Genomic DNA, 17,053 nt, shown 5'->3' on the forward strand with positions numbered 1-17,053 from the left:
ATCTTTCAAAGTCTTAACTTTATTACTTGTCTCTTTCAAATATACACAAATTGTACAAAACAGGAAGTCAACCTGCAGCAACACCGATAAACATGATAACGCGGCGAGTTGTGAAAAGCAGCATCAGTTGAAAGCTCCGCGGTCCATGTAGGGATAGGCCAGGAAGTCTCCCAACTTGTTGCCGTCGGCGTCGTAGTGCAGCATGCGGAAACACTTGTCGCAAAACACACAAGGGTGACTTGGGGCGAACTGGTCGCCAGTGGTGCACCACCTGTGGAAAAACAGCAGGTGGAAGGTCCAGGGTGTAAATCGGGTGGGCGATCGTTTGCGCTCAAAAGCCACGTTACGAGGCTCAAAAGTAAAATACTTCAGCTGTTTATAAAGTAGGTACATTTGTTTATTTGAATTTTATTATGGTTTTAATTGTATTCACAATACAACAAATTGAGATAAATAAATGTAAAGAAGAAAAACGCTACATTAATGCAACAAAAACGTATTTTAATACTGTATACCGGTAATTATCGAGACGTTAGCGGCACATCCGCCCAACAATTGTGAGCTTGACCAACAACAATAAAAAAAAAATATTATAAAAAAAATACAAAATATTAAAATCCGCTGCTGTTGCTATTCTGGAGTCGACTGTATTTAAATTTTTTTATTTATAATCCATTAAATTATCAAAACAGATGAAAATGAAGAAAATATCTTCCGCTGTATGATTGAAATATTAGGGGCCTCGTCATTAAATGCTCAGTGGCCTGTGGAAAAAACCCCAAAGGAAGCTTCATATAGCCCACGGGCCATAGGTTTCCTACCACTTTTGTAAATGCATAACCTTTTTTTTTTTTTTTTTTTTTAACAGCGCACCTGGCAATGAAGGTGTAGCAAACGGCACATTTCTGTGTGGCGATCCGATGTTTGTGGATTAGCAATGGGTAGAACTTCCGGTCCAGGCAGTCATCCTTATGAGTCAGCCTACAAACACAACCAAAAAAAAGAAACAAAACTTTTTTTAATGGGCTGGCAAATGCCAGCAGATCCGCTTCTTAAAGGGACTACTTTCACATGTGGTCGGGCCCTTGCTTACGCATCAGTCAGACGCAGTCATTTAAGGCGTCCGGTGGCACGATGAGTGCCTTTTGTGTAACAAACCACACTTTTCATATCACCCGATACTGCGGAGGTTCCCGTGTGCGTCACATCCTTAGAGGCAGAGTGGCCGCAAGACGATTTGGTTGGTGGAGACAACGGTGGAGTTCATTCATCCGAGTGGGTGTGTGACTCAATTTATTTCTGCCTCTGAACACAAGCTTTCGACTTGGTCACGGTCGGCTTGCTGCTGGAGACTGAATGCAAACGACCATACATTTTATTTTTATTACCTCCACCAAGGAGGTTATTTTTGTCTCTTAGCAAGATGATTCAATTTTGAAAATAATTTTTAAAAATAATCGAATACCAATTTTTTTTGTCAATATTGTGATTACGATTTACAATGTGATGATTTATTATTATTATTATTGTAGGTTAAGCATACACTAAAATAAATGAACCACAAATTAATATGAAAGACAGTTTATCTACTCCATCAAGCCTCCAGACCGAGTGAAATGAAGCTGATGTCCTTTTTTCCCTAAAATGGCTGCCTTTGTAATTTGAAAATTGCATTCTGCTGTATTGCGTTTAATTGTTCAGATCTACTCCTAAGTAATCATCCTCAATGTTCTAAAGAGTTATTAGCAAAACCGTTTAAGGCAATGTCAGAATTGGGCCGAAAGGTCTGAGGCTTTTGAAAGAAGAGTTTTTCAACACAAAGCAGAGAAACAGTCCTGAATCGCAAGACAATGAGCAGGACAGACCAAAGCTGCTGAAAGAAGAAACAGCTGAAGTCTCAAATGTCTCATTGGACCCTTCAGACCAATTCTATTTGACATCACCTTAATAGAGGATTGCTAATAATTATGACATGGGGGTGATTACTATGGAGAATGTTTCACTTACACTCAGCGGTCATTGAAGGCTGGAGCAGAAATCTGAGCAATCGATTCTGTCTTGACAAAGAACGATGATTAGGAAACATCTGAAGAGCACTAAGCCTACCGCAAGTAGCCAATCCTGTGTCAGAAAGCCTTCCGAATCCGTAGGGTTCTTGCTTTGGCGTACAACTGTAGGTCCCTTGAATGTGTTCAACATGGCGTCGGATACGGTGGAAATCGAGAAACCTCAAAAGCATCTCAGGAATGCAGTGGTTTGACGTTTGAGCTTGGCCATTATGTGTGAGATCTTTAAAATCAATCGGCTTATTATTTGAAAGCGGTTGGGACCCCTGAGAAGAGAACGTGCCAAAAAAAAAAAAATGGCATAGCCCACGGATTAATTTCTCTAACAGTTAGAGACGAGGAGGGTAGCGGCTTTAAAATGCAACGGTTTGAAGATGAAGATTGTAACTAGATGACGTTGACAATGATGACAGGTCAAGTGATCTCGTACGAATATTTGTCCTTTTGAAACTTCGCTCAGATAACATTCCAAATCAGTTGGATTCTTGCTGTGACATAGGAACAGAAAGGAAATTCAAAAGATTGCAAATTACTTCTGACAGAGCATGCAGATTACTTTTTTTTTGATGAAGGTAAATTTAGCTTTAATCTCGGCAGTATCATCGTTCCTACTGCATCATTAAAAAAATAATAAACATGCTTTGAAATGTTATCTAGTCCCCAAATATTGGAAGTTGAATGTTAGGAAACAAAAAAAAAAATATTAATGTTAATAATTACTCAACTTCATTAAACAGAACATTTATAGAGTAGTTTAAAAACAACCATTGTGTCATACTCAATTGCTGCACATGAGGGGAACGATAAGTAACACAATAACCAGTCCCATCAAGACCTTCATTTTCTCCAGACAGGACAAAAGTGGCCTGAATGAGTCCGCCACTTTGCATAAGTGACCGTTGCCAATCAATTGGGTTCTTGCTCTGACCTTTAAAAAAAAAAAAATAAGAGAGAGATTCCTGCCAACCTTATTGACACCAATCTCTGTTATGGCATGATTAACAGTCAACAGAAGTTTCACTTTGAACTGTGTCCATAATCCCAAAATGCCATTTAAAATTGACTAGGACAGAAAATAAACGCTGATATAAGTGTAGATTTATCTGATCTTTCAATTCATTTACTTTGCATACAAACAAGATCGGAAATTTGGTGCTTGGAACATAAAGGAACAATCCGAGGAAGTTCAAGTGGTTGGGAAATTAATCAAAGCCGAAATAAGTTCAAATTTCCAGTAGGGGGCGCTTTGGTTTTACCTGACATCTGTGATGATGACGACATGCTCGCAGTCGCCCTGGTGACAGTAGAGGTACGGGAAGCCCACTTTCACCTGCAGATCCACCAGCTTCGTGTCCTCCATCTTGGCCTGGGTGTACGGGGGGAATTTGTTGGCCTTGGCCCATGTGATTGTGGTCCTGCAAAGATGATTACAAAACAGCGTCCGTCCAAAAATATCCTCTCTTTGCATTTTGCATTCCATCGTAGGAATAGATGTGCTTGTAGTGTGGAGGCGATGGTGGAAGTCAATCAACTTGGCTTCTGAATGACATCCATCAGTCACATCATTTCCAAAATGGCTGACAGGAAGTGGATACATGCAAATAACATTTTTTCACAGTTTATATCGAAACTATTTTAATTACTACACACTCTTGAAATATCTGGAAAAAATATTAACTATAACTCAGGTGAACACGGCTCATTACTTTTTGACACCCTCTCGTATCTTGTTCAAGCCATTCCTTATGACGTGATTGAACCTGACGAGCAACAACACATTCATCGTGCGGTAAAAAAAAAAATCAATGATGATTGATCAGTTTAGTGGCTAAATGCGTGGTGATTTTCATCATATGTACTCCTGAAATTTGAATTTGCCCAGTTGGGCCATCGTCACTGGACTTTGGCTTGCCTGAAATCTGACTTTTTTACTTTTTTTTTTACGAGTTTTTGACAGATTTTCTGTCTATATCCATTAGCAGGAACTCATATGTTTATGAATGTCTTTGCAAGTAAGCAAATGTTGACATAAACAAATGCAGCTGTATATAGAGGAATGAATTCACCCGCATTACACAATGTCCGTCACAGGAGTACGTATATTTTTAGTGTAGAAGTAAAAAGTGCAATGATCTGCCCTACGATGCTGGAATTACATGTGATTATTTTTTAGTAAATGTTTCCTCAAAATGAGCAGCATAAACACTTTGTTTAGGGAATCTCCATCTGGACCGTACTTTCGTCAGCTTTGCGTAATCGGCTGATTTGACCACAAACGAGCCTTTCACTAACAATTCGTCCCTTAACGCGTTTCCAGTTCCACCCACACTGACTCTTTTATTGATAACTCAGTCAGAAACCTGTCCGAATAATTTCTAAAAGGGCTGTTTATTCATGAGAGGCTGCGTTTGTTTCAGGGGCCACTTATCAGAAGAATGAGAAGCTAAGGGTTAACGAAGCGCATTCAAACTCACTGGCTGATGTCGTGACATTCCGGGTAGCGCATGTCGTTATAGAACACCCCTTCAAAGAAAAAGAAAGCAGACTTGTAGTGGTCCTGTAACACATCAAAAGGCTGTGCGTTACAAATGTGCCAGATGGGAGGGCTGGGGTTGGCGTGGTTGATTTGCGCTCACTTTGCTGACAAAGTCCGGCGCCATGTCCGGCACGTTGCTGAACTCGCCACACATTTGCAGGTCGCTGGAGCAGCAAATGGCATCCCGCAGCTCCGTCAACCTTTGAGATCCCATCAGCAGCAGCGTCATGTGCGGTCGGACGTAGCAAAACTGCGAGGGGGAAAGCAGAGGATGGGCATCTGTTGAGAAGAAAAATTGGCCAAGTGCTAATTGCCAACACCTAAAAGGTGCGGGATTGTTCTTGACAAAATTGTAGAGAAGAACCTTCAAGAGTTCAAATAAAATCCGTTGAAGGCGAGAAACATTATCCTTCTAGAATGTTGAGTTCATATTATGAATATAATTCGAGCATTTCAATTAGATCACATTCAAATAAAAAAAACTGTGATGAGGTCAATGGGCCATCCTTGCTGCAACAACTTCAGCGGTAATATCGTCACTTTAAATCGCAACAATAAAAAAAAAAATTTTTAAATTAAAAAAGGTTGCTGCTCACCTTTTCGAAAGTGGCCGGATAGTAGACATTGATGGTCAGAATGACGTCTCCTTCAGGGACCATATTTTCCACGGCCTCTGGTTTCATCGTGACAGCCAGTCGCTCCTAAGAAAATTAAGCAGAAACCAAACTCTAGAAAGCTCATTCCTCCACAAAGTCCGAACCGTGCTAATTTGTTACTCACCTGCTCATCTGCATAAAGGTCGTGTCTGTTCTTGCTGATTTTTAGAGAAGATTTGTAATCTTGCTTCTTTTTCCTTTCGCTGGTCAGACAAAATCACAAAGCCGTCAACATGGATTTCACAGCTGGCGATACACAAATTCAAAGCGAATGAAAATTCGTACACAAGAGTTTTCAATGTGGAGTCTTCAGGTACAACTTCTGGGTCAGGCTGCTGGTCCTCTGGATGGCAACGAAGTGACGCAGTGCTGTTCGAAAGGTAAAATAACATGCCAGGTGGATAAAAACAGACAAGATAGGGGCTGTGTTTACTTCCTGGCTGCATCAAATGTCATTGAGAAGTTGTCGGTTTATGGGATAGGACTATTTCTGGGCTCATCTCATTTGCCTAATTCCAGCTTCCTTGGTACTTGCTCCTTTGTTTACGTGCTAGCTCCTACGACCACAAAATCCATGGAGGGGGGAGGAGATTGACTGAGGAGCAAGGGGGGAGGAGGTAGAAATGTTTTGGGGTAATGAGATGATCTCTCCTCGATGTCATCATTTGATGAATATGTCTACTAAGGATGATTTCACGTCATTAATGCGTCACAAATGTACCGCCTGCATCACTCGGCAAATTGAAAAAAATGCAAGCTGTGTAAGGAATGGACCTGGACGTCACTATTTGACACAGAACCTAAAGCCACTGTTTGAAAAAAATAAATAAAGATAAATAAATAAAGAACATAGTGCAACATAAATCAAACATAAATGTGTTAAATATGACACACATATGAGAAGGATTAACATCCTCATTACACGAGACCACCTTTACCTTGCAGAACAGCATCGTGATGTGTTTTTATATACCCTTCAGTATTATTTTCCATTGCACTCTCTTATATATCTAATTTATATATTTGTCTGTATTATTGTTGTATTGCACTGGAGAGGGGAGCTCTCTAATCTCGTTGCACTCTTGAGTACAATGACAATAAAGGGATTTCTAATTTCTAATTCTAATTGTATAGCTAACTGTATTTTTTGCTAATTTTATTGTTGAAAAAAAGATGCAATATTGGATTGGGATATAAAGGCGACCAAAAAGAAGTGTTTTGAGGGGGGGGGGTGAAAGGGGGGGGCAACATAGAATACTTGCAGGTGACACCTCCCACCCCCTAATGACATTTGTTGATAAGGGAAACTAAGTTAATGGGTATATTGTAAGAGTGGGGACATGAGTGCTCCAAATTCTCGTGCAGTAGGTGGTGATGTGCACATAAACGTTGCTTGCAATCGGCCACTAATTGAAAGCAGGAAAAGAAAGTTACAATTAAGAGACACGAGATGAGCCACCGGTGTGATGGATGTCATTTCTACTTCCTGAAAGCGTTGTGTGTGATGTTGGTCATGTCCTCTTCGTGACTACATTTCATGTGAAGGGGTTATGTCTACTATTTAAGCAGAGCTGATTTGGGCTATCTTTCTTGACTTGTACGACGCTGTTTCTGAAGACAGCGCTTTTGATGCATGCGGTGTGATAAGAGGTACCTGCAGACTTCTTTGAGCTGGCGCATCATGTCCACGCTGACTCCCATCTCGTGAGCAAAGTTGGCGTGGAACGTGTCTTCGTCCTCGGTCGCGTAGGAGTAATCGGACGGCTTGAGTCTGCTCAACCACTCTTTTCTAAACGAGTCTATGTGAAACGTTTTGGTATTCGCGTTGCTGTATTCGTATTCTGGGATGTTTGGATTGGAGTCCGATGTTAGAGCTGAAGCCGCCATGTTTACTGGCGGTGGGGTGGGGGTGCTGTATATTAGGAATTGTGGGTAATGTAGTGCCACTGTCGAAAACACAATCGCCTATTAAAGTAGTTATTTAAACACGTTTTTGGTGTGGATGGTAGTACTACGATATAAGCGATCTAGATGGATTCGTCGTTGTTTAGCCAAGTCGACTAGAATTCCGGCTTAATTTTCTTTAAACAGAAAATAAGATGTACCCGAGATTGTCGTTGTGGGTACATGTAGTAAGATTTCAGAACAGTGAAAATATAATTTTGCTTTTTATGTTTTAATTTGTTGTATGCTGTATTTTGGATATCGTGCTTTGTGTAATAATGGAGGAATAACGACTTAAAACTATACCGCGCAGGGTTTTGTGGGTAATGTAGTAACACACGAACACTATTTAGCTGCCTTCCCGCAGCGACACTAAACAAGTGGGGTCAACGTATCAGCTCATTCAGACTTTTCCTTAGACCTCTCCAGTCTTTGTGAAACGCAAATAGAGCGCGGGTCTAGTCTACTACAACAATCCACAAGTTCTTTGAAAGCTTGTTTGCTAATAATTTCTGCCTCCAGAAATGACCTCTCAAAATTAACGGTGTTGCACACTAAAAAACGGTGTTGTGACGTCGCGTCATGGGGTGGAACATAACATTGATGTGCTAGTTTACTTCGTAGTAATTATTGCTAAGAGTAAGCTCGACACTTCGCTGTGCTATAATAGAGCACCCTTTTTAAAATGGTTAAATTCGAAATGCCTCGAAATAATGATATTTTTTTTTGCCACTAAGGGTATGGGGTGTCCCCATGAATACTCCTTATGCAGTGTATAACAGACATGTTCCACCGACAATAGTTTACTGTCTTAGTATTTTGTGGCAAATGGGAATTGCAATTTCACACCACAGTCCTGCTTGGATAGGTTGCTTTGTAGATGGTGAAACAACCAGCAGATTGTTGCCTTCACTCAGTGATGCTGTGTGTGTCATAACAGGAGATACGGGAGTGGGCTGGCCCTCGTAACCTTCGTAAAGTATAAATATTCAGGGACTCATGAGTGATTTATTTTCCAAGTGAAGGTGAAGATCTGCAAACTGAGCTGCAAAGAAGCTTTTTTTCATCTTTCTAGAGACGTACGGAACAAATTTTTTATTCTTGCCAATGGAGATCGAAGACTACTCACAGCAACAGGTTAGTTTTTGTTTTTAAGGACACAATTTTTACTTGTTATATTTTTAACAGAAGGAATGTCTAATATGGACATTAAAATTAATATGATGATTTATTATGCCAAAAAGCTTAGCTTTTCTATTTTCTATCATTTCTTCCTAGGTGGCCAAACCCTGTTCTGGAAATTTATTGTAAGTTATTTCTTTCACTTTGATGTCATTGTTTTTGTTACGCAATGCAGCGATATTTAACATACTCTGACATATGCAATATGATTCACACACTAGGGGGCACTAAGTTCATTTTGAATCAGATCCTTAAAACTAAAGTTTTGAAACTTGAATATTTGTTTTTTTGTGTTACAAGACTTTCAGTCCTAGGTGCCACTGCATATAGTATAATAATGATGTTCCAGTAGAATTACTGGTCACTTGGGCCAATCTGTTATAACTCCATTACATGTTTGTGCTCTGATAAGTTGCATTATTTTTACACTCGAGTAACCTTTTTTTTTTTAAACATCTCATGGTGGGTCCTGCAGTAATCTTTTTGGATCATGTTTACGTGGGTCACTCCCTATGGCCTCAGCAGCTAAAATATATCTATAGGGTTCGTCTGAACACTGAATTTATTTCCCCCTCAAAAGCATGCCCCATAAGGTTTACATTGGCTTGGCTCTTCGGCTCGTGATTTGTTGCATGGCAAACTATATCCAAGTCAGTTTGGTTCCATCATTATTTAAAATGCTTCATTGTGTTCCTCATTTTGCTGCTGACATAATCATCAATGAAGATTAGAGAGACCAAAGCTCTAAGAATAATCCGTGCAAACCCGAGCCATGACAAGTTTGTGCGTTTGGGATCACAAGCTGATGCTTTCTTTCTAAAAGCCTTCAAATTCCTTTGGCAAAGGTCCAGAATTAACAGGCTATACTCTATGTACTTTACGGCAAATGGCCTTCCTTGTCTTGTTCATGGCTCGGCCTATTTTGGTCAAGCATCTGTACTTGTTCATGACCTTCACATGAATCCCATGCTGTGGTTTTGCAGGTGTCTCAGAGTTTTCTTTACAGCCCTCAAAATGTTTCCTTGGTCAAGATGTTTTTACGTCTGTTTCATTGTATTTTGTTTTCATCTTGACATTTGCCTTTTTCCTCATTGTTCTGGTTTTGTTGGTTACATCTGTAACTCGTATAATGAAATCGAAAGGAAATTGAAAGGTGGTTGTTTTTTTTATTATTTGTTTTTTTTTTATACTGAACTGTGTCTCTGAGCCTGGGTTCCACACTAAATATCTTCTACATACTTAAATTTCTATTATTCCCTCCAGAGAGCCACCAATGGATTTAGAGGCTGCATTGAATGAATGCTCCGACGCTCTTGAGCTCTTTCTAAATAATAAGTTCGCAGATGCCTTGGCTCTTTTAGAACCTTGGTAGGTCCATCTTCATTCTCCGCACGTTGACTTAAAAGGCAGCACAAGATATGATATATCTATTTTTGTTACTTGCAGGAAGAGCCAGAGCATGTACCATGCCATGGGCTACAGTAGCATGCTCGTGATGCAGGCGGGCATGACCTTTGACCCAAAGGACATGGAAGCTGCCATGGAGTCACTGAGTGATGCTCTCCTGACATGTCAGAGGTATGACCCCGACAGTTGGTCGGAACCGTGATGCTATTTCACCAAACAGAATTACTTTCTTAGACTGCAGAAATAAAAAAGTTGTTTCTTTTCTAACTTTAGGTTTAGGAAGAAAACAGGAATAATGGAGACTCTGGTCAATCTGTGGCAAAGACAGTCACCTGAAAGTCTGACAGAAGGTGAGAAGTCACATCCCATCCATGTAACAACAGCAGTCCTTCTCAGATACTTGAGTGGGCCCTTCTGACCTTCGGGAACATTTTTCGCTTTTTTTTTAGGGGGGGGGGCATACTACAATAAAATGTTGGTGCACATTCCGTACAGTAGATGGCAGTGGCGCTCTCATTGTCAGTGTGTGCAGGAAGTATTCACTCTCAGTGAACATACGTGGCAAGGAGTAGGAGATATGAAGTGGCATGCACAAATCTGATGAGATGCCATAAACATTTTTAAACAGGAATGAAAATGGGTTAAAAAAAAACATTGTTTTTTTGTGAATTGATCTATGTACATTATTTCTTTAATTTTAATAAGGAAGCAGGGTTATGCAAAGGTATATGTTAGATTTTTGCGGGACAAAATGCTATGTGTAGTTGCGGTATAGAGTTGAGGAGTCACAAAATGTTTTCTTCTTCCTAGGGGGCTGTAAAAATTAAATAAAGTGAATCAATTGTAATAAAAAACAGACTTGTACAAGCAGGTGGAATTTGCTGCTTAATTCATATTCCACATAGACTGTATTAATCAGGATACCTTATTGAGGCTACGTATTGTAAAAAAACTTTTTGAGTTGACTTCCCCTCTAAACATAAACATTGTCCATATATTTCAGGACGAGAACTTTGTGTCATTCGCCTCAGATTGTAATTCTCTCTTCATTTGGCCTATTTACTAGATTAGACATGCATATAAATCTGTGTTCAGTTGCGTCGTGTTTTACACACAGAGGAAATGCACGCTGAGCTCTGCTTTTTTATTATTTGTTTTTTTTTTTTATACGGAACTGTGTCTCTGAGCCTGGGTTCCACACTAAATATCTTCTACATACTTAAATTTCTATTATTCCCTAATTTTAATAAGGAAGCAGGGTTATGCAAAGGTATATGTTAGATTTTTGCGGGACAAAATGCTATGTGTAGTTGCGGTATAGAGTTGAGGAGTCACAAAATGTTTTCTTCTTCCTAGGGGGCTGTAAAAATTAAATAAAGTGAATCAATTGTAATAAAAAACGGACTTGTACAAGCAGGTGGAATTTGCTGCTTAATTCATATTCCACATAGACTGTATTAATCAGGATACCTTGTTGAGGCTACGTATTGTAAAAAAACTTTTTGAGTTGACTTCCCCTCTAAACATAAACATTGTCCATATATTTCAGGACGAGAACTTTGTGTCATTCGCCTCAGATTGTAATTCTCTCTTCATTTGGCCTATTTACTAGATTAGACATGCATATAAATCTGTGTTCAGTTGCGTCGTGTTTTACACACAGAGGAAATGCACGCTGAGCTCTGCTTTTTTATTATTTGTTTTTTTTTTTTATACGGAACTGTGTCTCTGAGCCTGGGTTCCACACTAAATATCTTCTACATACTTAAATTTCTATTATTCCCTAATTTTAATAAGGAAGCAGGGTTATGCAAAGGTATATGTTAGATTTTTGCGGGACAAAATGCTATGTGTAGTTGCGGTATAGAGTTGAGGAGTCACAAAATGTTTTCTTCTTCCTAGGGGGCTGTAAAAATTAAATAAAGTGAATCAATTGTAATAAAAAACGGACTTGTACAAGCAGGTGGAATTTGCTGCTTAATTCATATTCCACATAGACTGTATTAATCAGGATACCTTGTTGAGGCTACGTATTGTAAAAAAACTTTTTGAGTTGACTTCCCCTCTAAACATAAACATTGTCCATATATTTCAGGACGAGAACTTTGTGTCATTCGCCTCAGATTGTAATTCTCTCTTCATTTGGCCTATTTACTAGATTAGACATGCATATAAATCTGTGTTCAGTTGCGTCGTGCTTTACACACAGAGGAAATGCACGCTGAGCTCTGCTACGCCGAAGTGCTGCTGCAGAAGGCGGCGCTCACGTTCCTCGACGAGAGCATCATCGGTTTCATCAAGGGCGGCATGAGGATCCGAAACAGCTATCAGATTTTCAAGTAAGCGCGACGCAGATGTTGGCACTTCTGTAACATTTGTATGGAGACAGTTTTAAGAGAAATGTTTTTGTGTGCGTCTGCAGGGAGTGTCAGGCCATGGTACACGGCAATACAGCAATGGAGAAGAGCAGCACGCATATTCACTTTAAGGGTGGTGTCAGCATGGGCATTGGATCTTTTAATCTGGTGAGAGCATTTACAAACCTACAGTAGCCATTCACATACCTAGAACTAAAACCTAAAACAAATGTTTTTTTTTCCAGATGCTCTCTCTGTTACCAGCTCGAATCCTCAAATTGATGGAATTTTTGGGTTTCTCGGGGGACAGGGTTGGTCTACTCAGTCCAATATGCCGATATAAAAGCGTTACAAAAAATTAGGAATAATTGTCTTTTTGGGTGAAATTTCAATATGACCGTAAATGCACATAAACCTTACTTGGCACATTTAATTTGACTTTCTCTAAACTTTTGAATGTACAAGTCCAACTTTTAAGTTTCATTACTTTTTGAACAACTTTCTGGTCTCCATGATCAGAGAAGATGTATTGTGCACAATATATAACTGTATATATTCTATTACATAGAAATATTGTTTTTTAATTCCGCAGGAGTTGGGTTTGTCTGAGTTGCGAGCGGGCGCATCCAGCGACAGTCTGCGCTCTATTCTCAGCACATTGACTCTGCTCATGTTTCATCTCTACATCTCAGTCATTCTGGGTAAAAAGCAGCTTTCATTTGATCTCCAAATGCAAACATTTTTATTTGTTGATTTGTTTTTGTAAGCATTCTCTAATCTACCCAAAGGTTCTGGTGACGTGGATTTAAGTGAGGCAGAGGCTCTGCTGGCGCCTTATGCGAAAAGGTTCCCAAATGTAAGATCTTAAAACTACTCTGGCATCATCATATAAAACATAATGATGCACAATGTGTTATGTGTGTTTGTACTCATTTGGACAGTTGTAAACTCCAAACTTATGCTAGTGCCAAAAATCAGTCTCATTGACTGCTGTATCAAGTAGGACCTGTTTTTTTTATTTATTATTTTTGTACTCGTGAAATTGAACACCATCGGTGCTTCGTAATTGTCTTTGTGTGGTTCGTTCCATGCTGTCTTCAATGTTAACTAAACACGCAAAAAAAAAACTTTATTAGGTTCTCTGAAAAAATAAATAAGCGGATCAGAGAATGAATAGTTTCCCCAAATCTGAGAATGATTGAGATGAGACTAATATAATAGTTGTAAAAAAAAAAAAAAAAAAGTTGGGCTAATCAAAGACTCCAAATTGTCACGAATGTATACAAAACCACACAAGTTAGTTGTTGGAGGCCCTGAATTTTCTTCATGTATAAAAAAAACCAACAGGAAGTTTCCATTGCACATTTCAACGTATTCATTTTATCCACAGGGAGCCCTGATGCTTTTCTACGTTGCAAGAACATCCCTGCTCAAAGGAAACATCACATTAGTAAGGGAGTCTGACAAAATTCCCTTCATTGTGGCTCCACGTTTTCGCTGATTGTCGCGTTTCTCTGCCTAGGCTCAGGAAAAGTTCCACGCTTGCATCGCCGCTCAGCAGGAATGGCGCCAGATTCACCACCTATGCTATTGGGAGCTCATGTGGGCCTACTCCTTTCAACAGAATTGGCGGGAAGCGTACCATTACGCTGATCTGCTCTGCAAGGAGAGCAAATGGTCACAGGTGACTACTGAGGGGAAAAAATGTATAGATAGATGACTTCACATATTTAATTGGTCTATCTTACGCTCCATCATAATTTGCTGCTAGGCTAAACTGTGTTTTGACTTTCATGAAAACTTTAATTGGGCTCACTGAAGAATGTAAATTGTTTCTGAAATATTTTTGCTGGGGTACTCTGTAAATTGTCTTTGTTTATGAAGTCACATATTTTAGGTTTACAAAGCATAGCAATTTTTGTTCTTTCTATCCATCATAATCTGCACGGACAGTATAGGCGCGGAACAACTCGAACTGGTTACCGTTTTTGCAAATGTGTTACATTCTTTGAAAACTCCAAATGATCTTATTCTTTGCTTGTAGGCCATCTACGTATTCCAGAAGGCGTCCATTTTGAGCATGCTCCCGGAGGAAGAAGTCAAGAAACTGGGTGAAAATGTGGTGGATTTATTCAGGTACGCCAAAAGAAGACAACAGCATTTTGCAAAGCTTATACGATAAGGATTTTAGAGCTGATCAGCGAGTAAAAAAAACATACCCGATCTGAAGATGGCCCAATCTATTTAGATAACTTATTTGCTTTATTTTTATTTTACTTTACCGACACCCCGCTTTTAGATTGGCAAAAAAAAAAAAAAAAATCCATATGTTGGAACCTTGGATTATTAACGATGGCTGCACTGAACGTCGCTGGCTTGAACAAAATTGTTTGCTGTAATGTCTTAATTTTATGGATCCGATCATTGATCGATCGGGAAATTATGACCTTACAACCAATCACCATTTTTGCATAAAATCCAATCCAGGTGATCAGATCTGTGGTTTGCACCTTGATTACACTGAATGATGCGAGTGTGCTTCTCAGGGAGGTTGACGGTCTGAGGCTGAAGATGGCCGGAAAGTCCATCCCGACTGAGAAGTTTGCGGCAAAGAAGGCTCAGCGCTACATCTCCTCCAAGCCTGTCAAACTGGTCGCCCCAGCTTTGGTAAGGACTGCTCGATATGATTCATTCAATCAAACAGACAATATTTTGACAAATGTCTTCCGTTTTGCGGCCCGCAGGAAATGATGTACGTGTGGAACGGCTTCACTATTGTCGGCAAAAGAGTCGACTTAACGGAAAACATCTTGGCTACGTTGGGGAAAGCAGAGGAGCAGCTCAAGTATAATTCAAGTAAGGAAAAAGACATTAGTGAAAAAAAAAAAAAACGGCTCTTTTTCCTCAAATGTATCACGGTGTTTATATGCACAGACCCGTCCGACTACCACCTGGATGACCAGTGTGTGGTTCAGTTGCTTAAGGGCTTGTGTCTGAGGCAGTTGGGGCAGCTCGACCAGGCGGAGGTCTGTTTTAACCGCGTCTTATCCAGGTGAGATCTGCATTGAGTTCACCCACATACCTCAACTCTTTCACTTGACTCCAGAGAAATTTGACAACTTGTCAAACCAGTCTAGTCACTGCAATTAAATAGAATACACATGAAATTTGATGTTAAACAGTAATAATGACAACCATCATGTTAAGTCTGCATGGTTCCTTCATTTCATTTAAATTTGCGTTCCTGTTGAGTCACACAAACATGGAGGCTCCATTAAGGAGAATTACACCAGCTGCGTCATTGATAAGACATGTAACAATATCAATAATAAAAATGATAACATGTCCAATGTAAGGCTCAAATTGGCTCTTAATGTGAAATTTGACTGCTTATAACTGCTTGTCAAACCCATCTAAACATATCTGTTAAGACAGCTGGGACAAGTACACATAATGCAAAAGAATGGTATTTGTCCAATGTTAAGTTGTAATCGGCTCCTGTGAAATTTGTCACAATTGTTATGTCAAACCCATCCAGCCACATCCTCAACTTAATATGGAAAAATGATTAAGATTTAAAACGAAAAAATATTAGACATTAGTGTGACATTTTCCCACTTGTTGCGTTTCAAGGCTCTCGCATCACTTCTACATGGATTCTCCAATAAAACGGGGATCTTGTTCAATTTCATAATCTACTCTTGCTTGATAAACGTGTTTTTTGCACATGCATTCTGAATTTTGTATTTTCTTATGATAGTCAAACAGTGGCGCTCGTTTCTGTTTTTGTCCCAGTGAAAGCGACCTGAAGTACGACAACTATCTGGTGCCGTTTACCATGTACGAGATGGGCCTGCTGCACAAGCAGAGGGGTGACATCGAAAAGGCCATCTTTGTACTTGAAAGCGCCAAGTAAGTATCTACTACAAGCACAAAAAGTTCTTTTTATTTTTTTCCTTGAACAATGTGCTAAAATAAGCCACTGCGACTTACAGGATGGACTACAAAGACTACAGCATGGAGTCCCGGCTACACTTCCGCATCCATGCCGTGCTCAACAGCATGGGCTCCTTTGCGGCCAAAATGTCACCTTCGCGTATGCCGGCGTGAACACTTCCAAGAGTGCACTCCCTATTATCGGGTTATCATACAAGCACTCCACAAGCCTCATGACTCCAACTGGCCCTCCAGGACATTTTACTACGCAGCTTTGTACTGTAAATGCGTCACACTGTGGCTTCTGTAATATTGTATTTATACTGTAAAAGCATACATGCAGCATCAAGTTACAAATTTGCCCCCCCCCCCCAAAAAAAAAAAAACAAAAAAAAAAAAAAAAACACGTGGCATATCTCTGTTTCGGTGCTGAAATAGTGTATTTCCACCTGGAGCGAGTGGGAGGGGTGTTTATTCATTCACCTGCAGATGGGGTAAGACCTTTATTTATGCGTGGGAATATTCTCATTCATCCAGAGCTGGATCTTTTTCTACACATTTTGGAAATGGTTGTTAAAAATGCTGTCTCCACTTGACTTTACATCATCCTGAGTACTTGTTGCATGAGCTAAGAAAAGCTGTTTACAAGCTTCACTAGGTGCTACCTTTTTGGTGAGTAACATAATTCAAATGGACTCAGGAGGTAACTACCACTGGGGAAAGAAAAATTGTCTCTCTGAAATGATGTACATTTTTCATCAATTGCATCAAGTTTACTTTCCTGGTGGGGAAAAAGTCAGGCATCTATATAGGGAAAGGTCATGGCTACTATTTTAGGAAAGTCGTACTCTCGTCCTTGGGGATGTGATGTCTTGTAAATAGCTAATTGTCTATTTTTTTCCTCAAGAAGAAATGTATCAAACAAGCTGAATAAAACTTAAATGAACATAATTGATTATATGGTTGTGT

At 39.7% G+C, this 17,053-nt stretch overlaps 2 protein-coding genes across 6 annotated transcripts; one reads left to right on the forward strand and one right to left on the reverse strand.

The window, feature by feature from the left end:
- Window positions 1–7,178, reverse strand: snapc3 (small nuclear RNA activating complex, polypeptide 3). Its single transcript, XM_088302712.1, has 9 exons — window positions 6,913–7,178; window positions 5,544–5,627; window positions 5,383–5,461; window positions 5,199–5,303; window positions 4,703–4,852; window positions 4,541–4,623; window positions 3,323–3,481; window positions 874–981; window positions 1–271 (listed from the first exon to the last, which is right to left on the reverse strand). The coding sequence occupies exons 1-9, from the start codon at window positions 7,143–7,145 to the stop codon at window positions 124–126; spliced, it is 1,149 nt and encodes a 382-aa protein (XP_088158838.1). The 5' UTR covers window positions 7,146–7,178; the 3' UTR covers window positions 1–123.
- LOC148331975 (tetratricopeptide repeat protein 39B-like) lies at window positions 6,686–17,035 on the forward strand. 5 transcript variants are annotated; one of them, XM_088302711.1, is made up of 20 exons: window positions 6,686–6,908; window positions 8,143–8,181; window positions 8,278–8,339; window positions 8,481–8,509; window positions 9,648–9,752; window positions 9,831–9,962; window positions 10,065–10,141; window positions 12,001–12,130; window positions 12,214–12,316; window positions 12,394–12,459; window positions 12,741–12,849; window positions 12,937–13,004; window positions 13,539–13,598; window positions 13,671–13,832; window positions 14,193–14,284; window positions 14,695–14,815; window positions 14,893–15,004; window positions 15,083–15,200; window positions 15,944–16,060; window positions 16,144–17,035. In XM_088302711.1, exons 3-20 carry the CDS (start codon window positions 8,310–8,312, stop codon window positions 16,256–16,258), a joined length of 1,746 nt encoding a protein of 581 aa, XP_088158837.1. In that variant the 5' UTR covers window positions 6,686–6,908; window positions 8,143–8,181; window positions 8,278–8,309; the 3' UTR covers window positions 16,259–17,035. The 5 variants fall into 5 exon arrangements, with proteins under 5 accessions (XP_088158837.1, XP_088158836.1, XP_088158832.1 ...); XM_088302710.1 differs by lacking the exon at window positions 8,143–8,181; XM_088302706.1 differs by having other exon boundaries at window positions 6,687–6,908; window positions 8,143–8,339.
- Window positions 17,036–17,053: the final 18 nt, after the last annotated feature.

The sequence above is a fragment of the Idiotropiscis lumnitzeri genome, chromosome 8, assembly GCF_059441095.1.
Source record: "Idiotropiscis lumnitzeri isolate Australia: NSW breed Sydney's pygmy pipehorse chromosome 8, RoL_Ilum_1.0, whole genome shotgun sequence".
Taxonomy (NCBI): domain Eukaryota; kingdom Metazoa; phylum Chordata; class Actinopteri; order Syngnathiformes; family Syngnathidae; genus Idiotropiscis; species Idiotropiscis lumnitzeri.